General features: G+C 43.5%; 1 protein-coding gene and 1 pseudogene across 3 annotated transcripts; both read left to right on the top strand.

Moving 5' to 3' along the window:
- Positions 1-315: 315 nt before the first annotated feature.
- Positions 316-938, top strand: LOC114211733 (UBA-like domain-containing protein 2 pseudogene; annotated as a pseudogene).
- Positions 939-3,888: 2,950 nt separating this feature from the next.
- MRPS33 (mitochondrial ribosomal protein S33) lies at positions 3,889-18,041 on the top strand. Of its 3 annotated transcripts, none has more exons than XM_028106465.2 (3): positions 3,889-3,982; positions 9,059-9,300; positions 13,253-18,041. In XM_028106465.2, exons 2-3 carry the CDS (start codon positions 9,086-9,088, stop codon positions 13,356-13,358), a joined length of 321 nt encoding a protein of 106 aa, XP_027962266.1. In that variant the 5' UTR covers positions 3,889-3,982; positions 9,059-9,085; the 3' UTR covers positions 13,359-18,041. The 3 variants fall into 3 exon arrangements, with proteins under 3 accessions (XP_027962266.1, XP_027962267.1, XP_027962268.1); XM_028106466.2 differs by lacking the exon at positions 3,889-3,982 and adding an exon at positions 3,995-4,080; XM_028106467.2 differs by lacking the exon at positions 3,889-3,982 and adding an exon at positions 7,075-7,558.
- Positions 18,042-19,863: the final 1,822 nt, after the last annotated feature.

The following is a 19,863-nucleotide window of genomic DNA, read 5'->3' as shown; positions in this document are numbered from 1 at the left end:
TGCAGACTTAATGGTACCAGCTACAGACATTTTCACAGTGCTCAAAGATTGTGCAAGTGAGTCTAGTTCCTTACTGCAGGGCATTGGGGTTGGGGGGATGTGCAAGATGGTCTGGTTTCTGTTTTGAGACATGCAGAAGGGCTCTATTCTTTTCTAGGAAAGAATGCATGATCTTAGATATACAAAAAAAGGTTCAGTTAATCAATCACATGGGCTATGGGTGGTTGCTAAAGTTTCAAGAATATTAGGTTGGCATCAAAAACTAATGATGTAGGGACCGGGACACTCGCCGGGCGGGCGGCGTGCGGCGGGCGGCGTGCGGCGGGCGGCGAGGGTCCGGAGGCCGCGGGCGGGCGGCGGCGAGCGCGAGCCGAGGGCGGCCGGCCTCCCGCGGCCGCCGAGCCGGGATCGCGCGGCGGCCGGAGCCATGTCGGTGAACATGGACGAGCTGCGGCACCAGGTCATGATCAACCAGTTCGTGCTGGCCGCGGGCTGCGCGGCCGACCAGGTGAAGCAGCTGCTGCAGGCGGCCCACTGGCAGTTCGAGACCGCCCTGAGCACGTTTTTCCAAGAAACCAACGTTCCCAACAGCCACCACCACCACCAGATGATGTGCACCCCAAGCAACACACCTGCCACACCGCCCAACTTCCCTGACGCACTGGCCATGTTCTCCAAGCTTCCTGCCTCCGAGGGCTTGCAGGGCAGCAATAGTCCCATGACGGCCATGGCCTGCTCCCCCCCTGCAAGCTTCAGCCCCTTCTGGGCCTCGTCCCCACCCAGCCACCAGGCCGCCTGGATCCCGCCCTCCTCCCCCACGGCCCACAGCTTCCACCACCTCCACCACCCACAGCCCACGTGGCCCCCCGGAGCGCAGCAGGGTGGCGCCCAGCAGAAAGCCATGGCTGCCATGGATGGCCAGAGATGAGACTGGATGCTGCCGGCCGCTGGGCTGGAGCTGGGGGCGGGGGGGCAGTCCAGGGTCGTGGGGACACAGGAGGGCCGGGGTGGGGGGAGTCGGGGCGGGTGGGGGTTTCCTGAAGATCGCACTGGAAGATTTTATAAAATAATTTTTGTGGGTTGGGGGGGATAGTAAACTTCCTGAGCCACTTGGGTCCTTCAAAAAAAAAAAAAAACTAATGATGTAATGTATGGTGATTAACATAACAATAAAAAAATTTTTAAAAAGAATATTAGGTTGGTTGGAAGGACAAAGGCAGCTTCAAGAGTGGCCATTTATAACTCTTTATACCTTTGTATGTTTCAAGAGTTATGGTAGCTTATAGAGAGATTCACAAAACATATTAATAACACAAATCATAGGTGAAAAGGGAAAAATGAAAAATAGATATAAAAATGGAGACAACAACAAGGTTTATGCAAATATACATATAATACTTGTTGCCATGGGTCCACTGCAAATTTGGCTTTAAACTTTCTAACAGCCCAACATGCAAAGGGAGCCTCCTTGTTTACATGATTCAGTGGCTATTAGATAAACACAGCCAACTACACAAAAACACAAAAGACAAGGTAGAATTTCTACCCAGAATGTTCTTTTTGGACTGAACTATGCAAAAAAGGATGAGGTATACTCATTACACTGTGTGTAAATGTAACTGCAGTAAACTCACACCAGACCAAGTTTAGAATGCTACTTACTGTATCATAGACTGATAACATGTCGAAACAACTTGATAAAAGCAAATTCCATAGCATAGATTAATAAGATGTTACTAAAAAACAAAATTAAAAAAAAAACAAAATTCAACTGAATAAACCTGAAGATCCAGTAGGCTTTATTAAGCAATTTATGAATGGAGCAGCATCCCATTTAGCAAGTAGAAAGGAGCTCTAAGGAGCTGTACAAAATGGTAGTAGGGTGGGGCAAGAAAATTACTAGCAAAATAAAGGAAAGAATTGTCTCAAGCCAGGACATTTTTTGTGGGTGGCGTAGGAAAGCAAAGTTTTTTGTTTTGGGTTTTTTTTTTTTTTATGCTTTACTTACTTACTAAAAAGTTGTACTTTTATAGGAAACTAGAAGAGAAGATGAAAAAGCCAAAGAAATTATATACAAAGAAATTACATATAAGGAACCTATAGGAGTAGCCTCTATACCCTACTGTTGGCCAGTTCAAAACACCACAAGGGCTGCAGGTTATAATGTATCAGGTAAGACCTCCCCCTCCGACCTCTGATAGCCTCCAGAAGTGTGGTAAGATATTCATTATCACGTGAAACCACGGGTCAGCTTTCAAAGCTATGAACTCCTTTATGTCAGCTTTCACTATAAAATAATGACTTTGGGGGCGCCTGGGTGGCTCAGTCAGTTGGGCATCTGCCTTCGGCTCAGATCATGATCCCAGGATCCTGGGATAGAGCCCTGCATCGGGCTCCCTGCTCATCAGAAAGCCGGCTTCTCCCTCTCCTCCGCCTCTGCCTGCTGCTCCCCCTCTGCCTGCTGCTCCCCCTGCTTGTGCTCTCTCTCAAATAAATAAATAAATAAATAAATAAATAAAATATTTTAAAAATAAATAAAATAATGACTTTGGTATTCTGTTTCTTCATCAATAAATCTTTGATAGAATTTTCTGGCCACGGAAGTCATAGACCTTTTTGGTTGATGTAGGATCTTATATTTACTAACTACTGGGAAGGCAAGTTGTTTTTTTTTTCCCTAAGATTTATTTATTCATTTGAGAGAGAGAGCACGTGCTCTCGAACAGGGGAAGGGGCAGAGGGAGAGGGAGAGGCAGACTCCCTACTCAGAAGGGAGCCCAACATGGGCTCTATCCCAGGAACTTGGTATCATGACCCGAGCCAACTGAGCCACCCAAGCACCCCGAGAAGGCAAGCTTTTTATCATGCAGTTTACCTCACTAGTGATCAGGAAATTTCAGATTGACTGTTAAAAGGTCAAGTTCCTGGGAGTTTTAAACTGATTAAGTCTTGGTTTGCTATGGGGGATTGTGGGTAGAGAGAAATGATTCCATTTGGGGCTTTTTTCTTTTTCCCTTTTTAAAAATGTCAAAAAATAACACAATTCTATTGGAGGGAAGAGAGTGTCAATAGAATACGCTCTGGGTATATGGTTTGCTGCTGATGTGCCTTATTTCCAGGGTACATTTTAGAGTATTTATGAAAGTCCTTGGATAATGCTCAGAAAATGTTTTCATCCCTACTATCAGTCAATAAATGCTTCATACAATGCCTATGAGATGTGGCGAGCTTGAGAGCCCATTTAGTATGGAGGGATATACTTAAGAGTATTTCTACTGTCTGCCAAGCAGTATCTAGGTCACTACTGAGGAGTCAGATAAAAATCCCATCCCTATTCCCTGAAGAAGCTTCCGGGCCACCAGGGGAGATACACAGGCAGCTCCAATTGGCGCCCTAATCCAGCAAAGGGGTATCAAGAATGGCCTCCTACAGATGATACTACTCGACCAGTAGAGGAAGAGTGGATAAATGCAAAGAGAGGGAAAATGGCATCCCAGAGGGGCCAGAAGACGCTTCAGGCCCCAGTCAAGCAATGCCCTTGGAGCACGTCAAGGCCTCGGCTGGATGAAAAGAGAATGAAAACACACAGAAAGCGGAAGGAACAGAAAAAATAAAGTGCATTTCATCCTCCACTACGCGGCACGCGCCCAACCATTGTTTGGAGGGCAGCTCTGTAGGCATTTTCCAACAAAATAAATTTAGCGAACGCTGCAAGACCTTCCACTAAAGCCAATCTTTCTCTCTAAACCACTGCCTCCACTCCGCAGACAAGACTCTCTACCCTCACTGCGCAGGTGCCAGGTATGACCTTTGAGACCTCCAAAAGAGAGGCTAGTAGTTCCGGGTTCACTAGGGCTCCCCTCTAGCCGCGAGCTTCCGTTTCTCCACTGCTCTCCGTTGCAGATTCCCGCGGGAGCTTGGAGCCCGGCCGGGGGCGGGCCTTCCGGGAGACGAGCGCTCGGGAGAGGAAGGTCGCGAGTAGGTAAGATTGTCCCGGAGCTTTGCGGGGGTCTGTAGTGAGATTCGGGCGGTGGTTAGAGAGGTCCTGCGAGGGCTTCCAACCTTCTCCAGTCGCCAAAAGTAAGATGAGTCGATTTCATTATTAACTAGCTCGGAGGTTTCACACCATCCTACAAACAAGTTGGCCTTTTCCTGCGTAAATTGGGGAATTTACCAAACGAAGGACGCTAGCGTAGTTTCCTCTCCGGCGCAGTTACTCTCTTCCTGATTAGGTCGCGTGCAAGCCTCAGTTTCTCAGCTCATCAGACAGCATTTCTGCACCGTGGCTTTGTGTGGGGGGATGCAGATTCTGCCATTTGAAAGAAAAATATATGCGGGTGCTGGCTGGCTCAGTGGGTAGAGTGTGCGACTCGACCTCGGGGTCTTGGAGCCGCACCTTGGGTGTAGAGATTATAAAATAAACTAAAAAAAAAATTTTTTTCCCCCGAAATATCCTACCGATGCAAGCCTCGGTTGACTTGATACCTGCTTCCATCACAGGCAAGTGTGATCCAGTCAGTTGCAGGGGATTGGAGGCGTTTTTGTTGAACTAATAAAGCGGACATAACGTTCAGAGCCGGTCACGTCTCTACGACCCAGTGAAACAACTGGTACCAGACTTTAAAAATAAAGCATCGTGTTTAGATTGTTTTTTTGTGAAATACGTGTGCAGAACGGGTTCCCTGAGGCCTGATGATTATTAGGGCAACCCCACTGTGCCGTGAGTTTTGCCTGTCAGCCTCAGCGCAGTGAGGTTGTGTAACTGCTCTGAGGTCGTAGATGAGAAAACCGGGGCAAAGAATGCAAACATGACATGGCCATCAAAACGCCGAGGCCAGATTCCAGAGCTGGTGCTCTCCACCAACCAGAGGTTTCTTGAGAAACTGGAGAAAGCTCCCCCAGCAGAATTTGCACACGGGGGCGCGCGCGCACACACATATTTCGGCCTACCAAGGGAATTCGCCACGCTAAGGGAAAGCCAGGTTAAGAACTCCTGCACATCAGTCTGCCTTTTCAAAGAAAAAAAGGCAAACTAATCCAAAGCCAGGTATTGAAAACCTGACCTTTTAAATGCATCAAACCTATCAGAAAGATCAAAGAAACTTGCCCTTTTATGCCAAAGTAAAAATATGGGAATTTTCTTGTGTGGGCTTAACATGTCTTGCTCCAGCACATTTGAAAATATGTATGTGTGTGTATATAATTTTTTATTTATTTTTGATGAGCATTTTCCACTCCAGTTAATTATTCCTCATGGTACTGTTTTCTTTAGATCACCTTTAAGGAAAAATGACGTTTTTAGGTGACTATTTTGTACAATAAAAATCAAACTGACATGTAAGTTTTTTGCCTTTTACTTTAATGTCTTTTACATAATATTTCTTTTATTTTTTAAGATAAAATTGAAAGATTTTGTAAGGAGGCATACTAGGGTCCTGAAAAATCCTAAGTAAGGCTTTCCAATTAAAAAAATTAAGGTAGTAAAAAATGACAATCTGCCGGTCTTAGGACCGGTATTTATGGACAACAGAACTGTTCAGCTGTTTTAGTCTATGTTAAAAAAAAAAAAGTATACCAAGCTCCTATGCCATTCTTCACCAGAGGCATATGTCTGGTCTCTGGAAGGAGACTACAAAGCAGTAATTGATAATTGTTATAATCATTTTCAGTTTTCTTCTTTTTTTTAAGATTTTATTTATTCATTTGAGACACAGAGATACAAAGAGAGAGCGAGCACGAGCAGAGGTAGAGGCAGGCAGAGGGAGAAGCAGGCTGCCCACTGAGCCAGGAGCCAGATGTGGGGCTCAATCCCAGGACTGTGGGATCATGACCTGAGCCCAAGGCAGATGCTTAACTGACTGAGCCACCCAGGTGCCCCTTCAGTTTTCTTCTGTTTAGCAAATGGATCTTTGTTTCTAGTAAGGGATTCAGTTTTGAAGAGGCTTATTCCCTTTCTTCATCATAGAAGTTTTGGGACTTGGATTTTGTGATATAGCCATGTCCCAGTGGATTCTAATGAGACTTCATTACTTACCATTTATGTGTCCCAGTAATTTGCTACATTCCAAAGTGGGCCTGGAGATAACAGCATCCTGTGATGGCTTCAGTGACCACTCTAAGGAGTCCCTTCCTCCTTGGTGCCTGTCAAGTTACCAAGCTGCTGGTCCCCTCCCCTGTGTTTCTCTGGCTGTCAGTTTTTATAAGTGAGGATGTCATTCCAGGGAGGTATAGGTTTAACTGCATGGAGTATGTATCTCCTTTGCATGATTAAATGAGGACAAGGAATAGGGGTGCTTGGCTGGCACAGTCGGTGGAACATGCAGCTCTTGATCTCAGGGTTGTGAGTTTAAGCACCGTGTTAGGTGCAGAAATTACTTAAAAATAAAACGGTAAAAAAACAGGCGCCTGGGTGGCTCAGTCAGTTAAGTGTCTGACTTTGGCACAGGGTCATGATCTCAGGGTCCTAGGATAGAGCCCCATGTCGGGCTCCCCACTCAGCAGGGAGTCTGCTTGTCCCTCTCCCTCTGCCCCTCCCCCCTGCTCATGCTCTCTTTCTCAAATAAATAAAATCTTTTAAAAATAAAAAATAAAGACAAGAAATAACTGTGCCCAGCTAGATCATATGAGCACCAAACTTAAAAACATGTTTAGGTTTTTTCTTTTTTTTTTAAGTTACCATTTACTGAGTGCCACAGCTTTAACTGATTTCTCACAGTAGTCCTGTAAGCTTTGTTTTCCAAAAGGGAAACTCAGATTTAGAAAATAAGTGACTTTAACCCAGCTAATAAATGGCAGAGCCAGGATGCAAACCTAGGCCTCAGGACTCCATGCTGCCTCTTCATTTAAAAATAAAGTGATGGGTGCCTGGGTGGCTCAGTTGGTTGGGCGGCTGCCTTCGGCTCAGGTCATGATCCTGGGGTCCCGGGATCGAGTCCCGCATCGGGCTCCCTGCTCAGCAGGGAGTCTGCTTCTCCCTCTGACCTTCCTCCATCTCGTGCTCTCTCTCTACCATTCTCTCTCTCTCTCAATAAATAAATAAAAATCTTTAAAAAAAAAATAAAAATAAAAATAAAGTGATGGAATTTGGAACATATTTAAGAACATTGTAACAAAACAATAGTTCCCTGGCCACCAGATAACTGACTGTGGAAATACTACTGTGCACTTGCAACAGAAATCAATTCGGATTCCATTTCAGCAATTAAGCAAAACAAAGCAAAGTTGATTAAGAAACCGTTTTTTTTTTTATCTGATGTATGGAAAAAAGATAATTCAACTGAAGGAAGAGAAAAGGTAAAGCATGCAAAGAAACTGGAGCCTCTGAAGGCAACTCGTGGGCATTTGCAAGGCCTTTAGAGGTGTATAGCACTGATTTGTTACTGTTTCCTATTTATACATTAAACTGTTAATGCCTTTCTTTTCTCACTGATGAAAATATAACGCTACCCCTAACAACCCAACCCAACCCATTCCTATCCACACAATGGACCAAGAGTTGAGAGAGAAGCAAATCTGAGAACGGGAGTGCTGAAAGGAAAAGGAAGAAGAAGGTTTGCAGGTGATTCCCAGGTTGGAGGGGCAGGGAAGAGACCCTGGATCCAACAGTTCTCCCATTGCTGGCCTTCAGATGGCACTATTGGCCCATTTGGTGGGTGTTGACCTTGGTAAATGGTTTGAGATTGGCATTCTGCAGTTGGTTTGAGGTCAGCCTCTGCTCTTTCAATGAATCTCGATTTGGACATGAAAAATTCCTTAATTTAAATACAGGTTTTGGGTTTGTTTCTTTTTACTTGCAAGAGTTATTTTGAAATTTGGCCCCATTCTTGTTTAGGAGGATTTTTTTTTTTTAAGATTTACTTATTTAAGTAAACTCTGTGCCCAACGTGGGGCTTGAACTCATGACCCCGACCAACATCAAGAGTCTTGTGCTCTACTGACTGCACCAGCCAGGTGCCCTAGGATGGTTGGGTTTTTTGGGTTTGGTTTTTTTTTTTCCTCCCATTGTTTTTTCAGGATAAGTTTATACCTTTTTTCTGTTTAGATGTTAACTCTTTTTCGTCTCCACTGAACTGTCCCCCCAGGACAGTCTCTTAGCAAAGATTCTCATCTCACTACAAAATTTCACATAAACTAGTATATTCTGCTAGCATTAACCTCTACATCTGGTCTGGAGTGGAATGAGACAGTTATTCCATCAGCAGCGTTCTTGATTTTTCTGTATCACCTATATAATTTTTGATGTATTTTAGCTGTAATTTCTGCATACTACAGATATCATCCTTAGACCTATTTCAACATTCTGTGCTTGTGCCTCTAAAGAAAAAGTTACTGTTTTCAGCTAATAAGAACTTAGTATTCATTAAAGCAGAATATATAAGATGGAAGATAAGACAGATAACCTTATAACCCATAAATCCTTCTATTCAGGAATAAAATGAATCTTAAGAGCTATTGAGTTTATTTCTGTAAGACTACTATCTCTGTTTTGTTTTTCCCAAATGGCTCTCAGTCTCTAGGCAGAATTCAGTCCAGCAACCTAGAGGCTAAATGACCTCATAACTCATTAGCAGTTCTCAGAGCCATCTGGAGCCCTTGAGGAGAACAGTGTTCAAAGGGCTGATAATAAAGACAACAGGATAATTATTTCTCTGTCATGATTAAACCTTCAGATGGCAAGCAGTCAGCATTTTTATTCTACAGATTGCTGAGGTGGGTGTTTTCTGAAGGTATAATAATGCTGTGGTTGGATAACTCATTTGTCTGTCCTCATCTAGCCTACAAATAGGTAAACTGACTATCAGTAAATAACAAAATGGTTCACTGTAAAAAGGGCAGTACAGCAAGATAGTAGTATGGGAACATCAAATGTAGAAATTAGAAATGTAAAGCAAGCAAAGGAAACCACCATTTGGACTGTGGATATTTCTCAACTCCAAGGCATGTCCTGCCAGCCACATGACTGATCCACATGTGGCTTGCTGTTTTTATTTTCTAAAGTGTTCTTTAGATAATCATGGAATTTCATACACTAACCTGTTTATCTTCTCATTTTCTGTAGGGACTCTTGCTCCTTGCTGCTCAAGAAATGTCTTCACTTTCAGAATATGCCTTGCGTATGACTCGTCTGAGTGCCCGGCTGTTCGGTGAAGTGGCCAGGCCTACTGATTCCAAATCCATGAAAGTGGTGAAACTGTTCAGTGAGCAGCCTCTGGCCAAGAGGAAGGAGACTTATGACTGGTATCCAAATCACAACACTTATTTTGCGCTCATGGGGACTCTACGTTTTCTTGGCCTCTATAGGTAATGGCAAAAAACAGAGAGTAACCTGTTAAGAGATTTTTCTAGTAGATCAGAAAAGGAAAAAGTTAGGCTTTTTATCTTTAACAGTTTTGTGGTTCTTATAATAGTGCCCAGATGGCTCAAAAAGCATAGTTTTTAGGGGGAAAGGCTTTTAAAATACTCATAACAGGCACACTGAAAGAAACAAAAAAGGAAACCACATTTTGGAAGACATATTTTAATTGTGTCTAAAACTGGACTAACATTGACAAGATACTGAGCTACAGATATGTTTAATTATTTATTAATTTAAGAGCACTCTAAAGGATGCAGAGGAAAACTGATCCAAATGCTGCAGAGGAAAACCTCTCCCCACCCCCAGCTCCCCCCAGCCAACCCCTACCTACAGGCTGCCAGAGCAGCAGGTTCTCATTGATCAGATGAAGAGAGTCCCTGCCCCAAAGCCAATCTCCTTCCTAGCTAGTTTACAGGAGCCTCCTTTCTTTCCTAGTGGCAGTTTTGTTGGAGTTCTTACTTCCTTCAACCTTTTTCTGGCATTTTTAGTTTGTGCCCTTTTTGATACGTAACTTTGGTCTAAATAAGTTTTAATTCACCTTTTTTTTTTAAAGATTTTATTTATTTATTTGAGAGAGAGAGAATGAGAGATAGAGAGCATGAGAGGGAAGAGGGTCAGAGGGAGAAGCAGACTCCTTGCTGAGCAGGGAGCCTGATGTGGGACTCGATCCCGGGACTCCAGGATCATGACCTGAGCCGAAGGCAGTCGCTTAACCAACTGAGCCACCCAGGCACCCAAGTTGTAATTCACCTTTAAGAGTAATATGCGAGGGCACCTCAGTAGCTCAGTCAGTTGAGTACCCGGCTCTTGACCTCAACTCAGGTCTTGATCTCAGGGTCGTGAATTCAAGCCCCATATTGGGCTCCACGCTGGGTGTGGAGCCTACTTAAAAGAAAAAAGAGTAATATGTAGATCGCACAGGCTCTTACCACCATGTGTTGTATGTTTGTGTATGTATAGGAAATGGGTGCTCAGGACTTTGTATTGCTCTAGAAAGAGAAAAGATCAAATACCTGTGTGATCTTTTTCTTTAAAAGAAAGTCTTAATTACCAAACTGATACATGATCATTATAAAAGAATTCAAACAGTGCGTAATTGTGTAAAGTTAAAGTAAATCTACTTTTTGGGTGCCCAGCTGTCTCAGTGACTCTTGATCTCAGGGTTGTCAGTTTGAGCCCTATGTTGGGTGTAGAAGTTACTTAAAAATAAAATCTTTTAAAAATAAATAAATCTACTTTTTAAGAAAATTTAATGTGTTTAATTGGACTTGTCTTAGGACAGTAATACAGAAGTTAATTTGGGACCATTCACTCTAATATAGTAAAATTAATAGTTCATTCCAGGTAGCTAAAAGCTGGTACAGGGCGCCTGGGTGGCTCAGTTGGTTAAGCGACTGCCTTCGGCTCAGGTCATGATCCTGGAGTCCCGGAATCGAGTTCCACATCGGGCTCCCTGCTGATCAGGGAGTCTGCTTCTCCCTCTGAACCTCTTCCCTCTCAGGCTCTCTATCTCTCATTCTCTCTCAAATAAATAAATAAAATCTTTAAAAAATAAATAAAAAAAAATAAAAGCTGGTACATTCATCCGTCCAGTGGGTGTATTTTTAAGTACCTTCCGTGTACAGACACTTAAGATGGGCACCAGGGGAACAGCAGTGAGCAAAATAGATTTTCTTAGTTAATATATTATAATAGAGATTATAATCCATGACATATTTTGAATTTCTGGAATTGCTCTGGGGCTTTCTCCCTTGCTATTAGTCTGAGCTCAGAAAATAAAAATTAATTTTATTATGACCCAAAATAAAATATCATTGGAAGGCAGATCTCCTGAGTAGAAAACTATAACCCATAACAAAATCATATTCAGCTATTTTAATTTACCTGTTTGGTGCCACTCTCCATTTGTTTGAAAAATAAAACCTTGACTATCTTTGGGGACGGGGAGAAAATACTTAGCATTTAGTTATCCATGGAAAAGCACAATGATTTTTATGTATTTAGTCACTAGTTACGGTAAATGGTGCCTCTAATGGAAAGCCTCCTGTGGCATCAGGCAGGATGAAACTAGATAATCTTCAGTAAAGAAAATTTTACTCAAAGACCTGCAAATGAGGGAGGAAGGCACAGGTTCTCCCAGACACCGACTCATTCAGTCACTCAGGCACACAGGTGTTTGGGCTATATCATCAGAGACAAAGACCCCTGGCCTTGGAGCTTTCCTTCTGGCTGAGGGTTGATGGGAAGGAGGGAAGGAAGAAGAGGAGAACAAACATACAGGATGAGTAAAAGATGTGGTGTGCTATAAAGTTGAGTGTGCTGTGGGGAAAAAATAGTAAAGCCACCTGAGCAGGATGAAGCATATAGGGCACATGGTGGGCGGGGAGAGGACGGGCCACAGTATTAAACAGAACAGGCAAGGTCAGCCTCTTTGAGAAGATGAGGTCTTAGCAGAGACGTGTAGTGAGTGGGACGAGTGGGATGTGGGGAAGAACTGCTGAGGCAGAGGCAAGAGCAGAGCAAAGGCCCTGAGGTGGGAGTGCTCTTGGCGTGTTCCAGGAGTAGCACAGGCGACCGAGAGAGTGGGAGGGCCCCAGGCAGAAGGCCCCAGGCAGATCATGAAGGGCTCTGAGGGCCAGGACAAGGTCTTGGCTTTTGCTCTGGGTAAAGTGGGGAACCGTCTGTAGGCCTGTGAACAGAGGAGCGACATGATCTCGCTTATAATTTAGAAGAATTACTCTGGATGCTCTGTTGAGAATAGATGATTTGGGGACAATCATAGCTACTTCTGAAGAGGTCAGCTGTATCCATCATGTTCATGGAATGGAACAGTGTACCCTACAAAACCAGTCTATTTTAAAACTACCCAAGGAGTTAACAGTTGGGCCCAACACAACCCCCTCTTATATTTAATTTGTATGCCATTATTATCCACACTTGACAGGTAAGGAAACTAAGATACAGAGAGGGAGGGGCGCCTGGGTGGCTCAGTTGGTTAAGCCACTGCCTTCGGCTCAGGTCATGATCCTGGAGTCCCAGGATCGAGTCCCACATCGGGCTCTCTGCTCAGCAAGGAGTCTGCTTCTCCCTCTGACCCTCCCCCCTCTCATGCTCTCTCTCTCTATCTCATTCTCTCTCAAATAAATAAATAAAATCTTAAAAAAAAAACAGGGAAAATGACTTATCCAAGGTCACACAGTTACTAAGTTGTAGACGAGCTGTGATTTTGAACCCAGGTTGAAATGGGCTCCAAACCTTACATATTTAAATGCGATAGCTGTTTTAGGTATTTAATCTTAGAATGCAGTCATTTCTGTAGAGTACAGGCAGTCTTCAGCTTACACCCCATCCATATGTACAAACAGCCCTGGCTGCCTTGATCTCTAGAGTACCTGTCTGTTGATTTGGCTTCCTTCTACCTGAGCCTTTCCCCAGCAGCCTTTTTGTGTGGATTATCCATGGCCATTAAGGCAGCTTTCTTCAGACCTCTTCCCCTCATAGTAGGTGCTAATCCCTGGGACTCTCAGGGTCTCTGTGTAGCTCTTCAAGCTTAGACCCACTTTCTGTTTCCCTATGTTCAATGTTAGCATTATAGGGAAATTTGGGGTAATTATCAGCATTGTATCATTGTTGCTTTGGTTTTTAGGGGCCGGCCTGGGAATTTTAGTCGCTTGTGGCATTGTTTCTGTGAGGGGACACTAACTTAGAAATGAACTTTTGGAACACAACCCATGTGTATGTTGGGGACTCTCTGTCCTCTCTGTTCACCAAGCTGAGCATGTGCCCTGAGAAGTTAGGGACTGATAACCGGAGCAGCCTGAGGGAAGAGTGCTAGAATGGTGTGCTGTTCCCATCAGGTAAAACTACAGGCTAATTATTTTTTCTTTCTCCATTCAGAGACGAGCACCAGGACTTCAGGGATGAGCAGTTGCGTCTAAAGAAGCTTCGTGGCAAGGGGAAACCAAAGAAGGGAGAAGGGAAAAGAGCAGCAAAAAAGAAATAGTGTTGGTCCATCAGGAGAACAAAGCTCTTTCTCAGCAACTGACAGCAGAAGAAGGTGTATTTATCTTTCCACATATTCAAGGAATGTAAGCTTCCGAAATTGAAGATTATTTGGAGGAACACAATCATTTCTGTGTTGAAGTCCAATCCAGTTGAATTGTGACTGGTTTCCTGGACACAGTCTAATTCTGCAAAGTTATTTTGGCCTTGGTTTCATACTCTGATGTTTACCTCTTTCTCTAAAGAAATGAATGCATAGGTGATTGAAGAATGACTCATTTGGTATGGGAATGGGATGTTGGGGACATGGGGAACTTAAATGAGCATCCTTTAGTCTCCCCAGGATCCCTTCTTGCTTCCCCACTACACCAGCCCTGAACTCTTCCATCCCTCTGGCTATTCAACCACTGTCTCCACCACCGAGCTCACAAACTTCATGTACCTCTCCACATACTCTTGGAGAGTATCTACTAAGATAGATTTGTGGGAAAAGTATCTACCTGTTAAGAGAGTACTGAGTGAGTACCTGCTGGGCCCTAATAATATCATGGTTAGCAAGAAAAAACAGTCCCTACCTCATGGAACTTTCAGGCTTGTGGGAAAGACTAATATCATTACAGAAGTAAAATTGTATTAAATGCTACAAAGGGAAAATCCAGACTTCTGCAAGAGTGTGGATCAATCAATGGCTCGGTCCAGAGATGGCAAGAGACCCAAACCTCAAGGAGTTTAAAGAAGGCCTCCGTAAAGAGATGGCATTTAAGCTGAGCTCTGCAGGATGAGTAAGAGAAGAAGGGGCGCCTGGCTGGCTCAGTCAGTAAAGTATGTGACTCTTGGTCTCGGGGTTATGAGTTCAAGCCCTACACATGGTGTAGAGTTTGCTTAAAATTAAGGTGTGCCTGGTTGGCTCAGTCAGTAGGGCTCGTGACTTGATCTTGGGGTTGTGAGTTCAAGCTCCACGTTGAGCATAGAGCTTAAAAAAATAACACAAAATCATTGGGGCGCCTGTTTGGCTCAGTTGGAGGAGCATGTGACTCTTGATCTCAGGGTTGTGAGTTCAAGCCCTACGCTGGGTATAGAAATTACTTAAAAATAAGAAAAATCTTAATAATTAAGTTTTTTTTAAAAGATAAAAATGATGGGGAAAGTGTGAAGCACAAGAAAGCATCCTGTTTGAGGAATGGAAAAAAGAGCACTGACTGTATGGGTTTCACCCAGAAACAGAAGCCAGACCATGAAAATCTTTCCAAGTTCTTTTTTTTTGTTTTTTTTTTAAGATTTTATGTATTTGAGAAAGAGAGCGTGCATGTGCAGCAGAGAGATAGGGACAAGCAGACTCCATGCTGAGCACAGAGTCCAATGTGGGGCTCTAGGTGGGGCTTAATCCCACAACCCTGAGATCATGACCTGAGCTAATATCAAGAGTCAGATGCTTAACTGACTATGCCACCCAGGTGCCCCAGGGCTTTGCAATTTCTGTGAAAAAACTTGGACTTCACCAACTTAGCCAGTGTGTGAAGTGTTATTTCTTTGAGAGAGGACTCTTGTGACTCTTGTATACACACAAATAGCTGGCTGCTCATTTAAGTGTATTCTTATAGTGAGTTTCCAATGAGGTTGTGAGGACTTCTCTGATTTTTTTTTTAAGTTCCAAAAATCTAGCACTGTCTAGTAAATTTTTTAAAGTACTTTTTTTCTGTTGTAAAATTTACCATCTTAACCACCTTTAAGCATACAGTACGGTAGTGTTAACTGTACGCACATTGTCCTGCTAAAGTAGTTTTTAACCCCATTTTTGCTTCTCAGGAAAAGAGCAAAGTGCACAGGCAAGAGTATATATAGCAGCTCCTGAAGCTATGATTTTCTTTCCCTGCAACATTAGAAGTAGTGGCAATAATTGCCCTGCAAATAATTCCTGAATTAGTAAGAATCCCATTACATATGTTTTGATAAATTGTATTTTTAAAGATACATGATCCAGATGGTAGGGCTAGGGCCCATATTATAGTCTTAAAAACTACTTAAAAATGGGCAATTTGTGTCTGACAGATGTAACTTGAGCAGGGGACCAAGAATCCATTCATTTAGAATTTTTTCCTGAGCACTTGCCCTGTGCCTCCCACATGCTAGTTGTAGAGAACACAAATAGGCTGAGTCCCCAAGATTGTGTGAAGGACGGTTGTGTGTTGTAAGGCATTGGCAAGATCCCAGGGATTTGCTCAGAAGAGTGCACACTTTCTGTTACTCTTGGCCAGTGCAGCTGAGCCAGGTGGGTGGATGATGAAGCCAGGACATCGGGCTGAGAAACAGGCTCTCAGCCTGAACACAGTGTAGAACAACCCAGTTACACCATCTTCAACTTGTGGAGAAGGCCTGAATGTGAGAGGAGCTTCAAAGAATTAGCATGATATTTTAAAGAGAAACTGCATCAGGTACCAATAGCTGACCTAGTCAGAACACAAAGAATCCGTGTGTTGGTTTGCGGACGGCCGCTGAACCTGCGAGGAGCCTTAGCCCTGGTTGATAGGGAAGTTTGTGGACAAATCAGCAGTAGATTAGCATGCCACTGCTGAAAATCAGACTCCAACTAAAATTTATTTGTATATAAGCTGCACCCTGAAACCCATCTGACACAGCAAATGCTACCTAACTTAAAGTAGCCTGGACTGAACATGGTGGACCAGATGGAACATGGAGGATGAGGGAGGGGGCAGTTCTTGATGCCACAAAAGCAACTTGTGTCAGGACACCAGCAATTGACATTTAAGACGAGGACTCAGTGCAGTCAGGAAAAAAAAATCTTTAACTGCAGGTGTAGGCTAGCCAGATGTTTAACTGGACTTTTTTCTGGTCAAGACCAAAACTATTTGTATTTTCCCTCAAATGTTTGGTGTGCATGGGAGATTTTGCCCTCGATTTCGATGTTGCACAGTAAAACACTGGATTTGGGATTTCAAAGTCACGGATTGGGATGCAGTTCTACTTAGTGGCTTTGTGACCTTCAGTCACTTACCTTCACTGAGCCTCCTTCCATCTCTGTAAGATCATAGTAACCCTTCACTAGAGTCATGAAATACTAAGATTTCTGAAAAGTACCATGTGAATTGTAAAAGATTAATCAAATGTTTTCACGTACAGTTATTTGTGTGACGAGTAAGAATTACTACATCTTACTGATTCTTCCGAGTTGACAGTGTTGACAAATACATGCTAAAAATATATAATTCTCTACTTTTACATGCAACACGGCAGGTTCAAGAAGCAGTAGGTGGGAGATGCATTTTATTATTTACATAATCCTGAGTTCCAGAAAGTCACTTTTTAAAAAGCAATCTTGTCTATGTGTATACATATATCTAAATATGTATGAGCATATAAACATAACGCTTTTACTTGTAAAGCACTTTCTGGAAGAGAATAAGTCAAATTAAAAATTCCACTCTTCACCCTTTCCTTTTTTCCTCACACATTTCCCCCAAAGCTTCTAAGTGCCTAATTTTAGAGATTTAGAGGCAGGAACAAACTTCAAAGGAAATAGATAGAGGGAAATGTCTTTTAAACTGCCAACTCTGTCTTCACAGTTCTTTTTCTTAAGTACTTATTTATAAGTTCAAAAGAAAGCATTTCTTTAAAAAATCAAACAGTAAAACATTCAAGAAGACTTAGTAAAACAGGGAAACAGTAAAGCATGGGGTATTAAGAACTAGAAAACCAGTAAAACATTTATGCTGAACTTAAAACTGAAATGTTTCTTAAATGACAGGAAGGCAGGAAAAGAGGAGGACCATGAAACTAGGGGAAGGACTGGCCACAGAAACCACCCAGATGCAGTTTTCTCACTTAATTGGCGGTCTCGCAATATTATAAGTTCATGTGAAAGTAGAAACCAGAACCAAACCAATGTAGATCCTAAGACCTTTTTCATTCTACTTAAACGTGCTTTCTGAGACAGGATAAGATTCATTGATGGAGAGCTTTGTGGGTCTATTACAGAAAACAGGAGCTCCTTATTGACCATCTAAATTGGCGCTTAGTCCAAAATATCTTCCCAGAAGAGCCACAACACTAACTGACCTATTGAGTTTAGCATAAAAACAGCATTCTCAACAAATTAAAAAGTCTTAGGACACAGGTCAAATCTAAAAGTCAAGAGTATCTAGTATGAGAACAGACCAGTGTATTAAGCACCAAACAAATATAAATTTTTTTTTAAAGATTTTATTTCATTTGAGAGAATGAGAGAGAGCACATGAGAGGGGGGAGGGATCAGAGGGAGAAGCAGACTCCCTGCTGAGCAGGGAGCCTGATGCGGGACTCGATCCTGGAAATCCAGGATCATGACCTGAGCCGAAGGCAGTCGCTTAACCAACTGAGCCACCCAGGCGCCCACAAATATAAATTCTTACTTAAGAGAAGAGTGCAGTGGAATCATCAGGAATGACTTTACAGGGCGCCTGGGTGGCTCGGTCATTGAAGGTCTGCCTTTGGCTCAGGTCGTGATCCCAGGGTCCTGGGATCGAGCCCCACATCGGGCTCCCTGCTCAGCGGGAAGCCTGCTTCTCCCTCTCCCACTCCCCCTGCTTGTGTTCCCTCTCTCACTGTGTCTCTGTCAAATAAATAAAAGCTTAAAAAAAAAAAAAAAGAATGACTTTACAAGCAGTGAAAGCAATGAATGCAAGTAATGTCCACATTTTTGGAGCACCTATCACACACAGCATAGAGCTTTATAGGCCTTATGTTACTTCTATATGATAAGTATCCCCATTTTACAGGTGAGGAAACTGAGGCTTAGGTCTTGTGCCCAGGATCACACAAGTCTAAGTGTCCAGACTGAGGTTTAAATCCAAGCCACCTGACTTCAAAGCCTGTACCACCAGTCACCACACTGTTAGAGGTGAGATCCTCAAGCAGAGAGAGGGTTACAGCAGATAGCATGTGCAAAGACCTACAAACAGTAAAACTCTGGTTGACAAGAGCTATAATGAGCATGGCCTTGCCACTTCAGAGCCATAACCTAAGGAGCCCTAAAGTTCTCACTGTCCTTTTATGACCTGACGGTGTAGCACTGAACTCTGGGTCGAAGATGATTATAACAGTAACTACCATTTGTCCAGTGCCTTCCCATTTGCTGGGAACTATGTGTAACTCTCTAAGTTATACCACCTAATTCTTAAAACAGCTCTATGAGGTGGGTATTATCTTCCCGGTTCTATAGGTGAACTTAAGAGCTGTGGTTCTCAGCTGTGGCTATGCAGAGGATCACCTGGGGGACATTAGAATCTCTGCCTGTTTCTGCTCCAGACCAACCCAAGCTGGGGCAGGGAGAGAAATAAGCATTGGGTTTTGTTGTTGTTGAAGTAGGCTCCAGGCCCAGTGTAGATTCCAACACAGGGCCTGAAGCCAGGACCCTGAGATCAAGACCGGAGCTGAGATCAAGAGTCAAACACTCAACCGCCCCAAGCATTGGTATTTTTGAAAAGCTCCTCAGGTGGCCCTACTGTGCAACTGAGGTTAAGAATCACTGGCTTAGGGGCACCTGAGGCTCAGTCGGTTAAGCATTTGCCTTAGCTCAGGTCATGATCCCAGGATCCTGGGATCGAGCCCCCACCTCAGGCCCCCTGCTCAGTGGGAAGTCTGCTTCTCCCTCTCCCTCTGCCCCTTCCCTCCTCTTGTATGCTCACTCTCTCTCTCACTCTCTCTCAAATAAATAAAATCTTAAAAAAGAATTGCTGTCTTAAAGTAGAATGCAACCAGGCCTGGTGACCAGCTGACTGGGGCAACTGGTTTGACAGGTGGTGAATCCTGAAGGAGTAGGAAGGGCTAGGTCCCTCTGGGACTCTAGCCATGTAATAGGTCAGCCAGGGACCACTGAGGGGACTGGTGAGCAGAGTGCAGGGAGAGCCAAGGCCTCAGGCACAGCGCAAATCCCACCTAGGATGCAGGAAACCAGCAGCAGTGCGACCCCCTGACAGAGAAGGGCCAGCAGTAGCCATCAGTGTGGCGAGGGGAGTGCCAGGGAAATGAGGGGTTGTATCGTTACCACCAGTGCTTAGTGCACTTACTCCATTCATAGGTAGGTAAATTCTTGGCGGAGGGGTGCCTGGGTGGCTCAGTCAGTTAAACTGTTAAGCGTCTGCCTTTGGCTCAGGTCGTGATCCCGGAGTCCCAGCTCAGCGGACAGTCTGTTCTCCCTCTGACCCTGCCCCCCACTCATGCTCTCTCTCTCTCAAATAAATAAAATCTTTAAAAAAAAAAAGTCTTGGTGGAAAGGCTATTTGGAGCTGGAAAATAAAGTTAGGGTGGCAAAGTCACTGCCATGGGAATATCAAAAGTGGATATAACGTTAGGATTCAATAAAGAGAAAGTAAAAATTAACTCACATAAATCTGATCTGTATACAACCTTTTACGAATACACATAGAATATAAAAATTGGGATTTGTCTATTCAGTGTTTCTTTCTTTGGACATTTTCCCTTTCTATAGCCTTCACTCAGCTTTTGGGGGA

Source organism: Eumetopias jubatus, unplaced genomic scaffold, assembly GCF_037043125.1.
Source record: "Eumetopias jubatus isolate StellerSeaLion01/CBP00866 unplaced genomic scaffold, mEumJub1_p1.0 scaffold_14, whole genome shotgun sequence".
Taxonomy (NCBI): Eukaryota; Metazoa; Chordata; class Mammalia; order Carnivora; family Otariidae; genus Eumetopias; species Eumetopias jubatus.
This window is presented reverse-complemented; position numbering and strand designations above follow the sequence as displayed.

Coding starts and splice junctions, on each gene's coding strand:
- MRPS33 (XM_028106465.2), top strand. CDS start 9,086: ATGTCTTCACTTTCAGAATATGCCTTGCGTATGACTCGTCTGAGTGCC. Junction 9,301..13,252: donor CGTTTTCTTGGCCTCTATAG/GTAATGGCAAAA, acceptor TTCTCCATTCAG/AGACGAGCACCAGGACTTCA.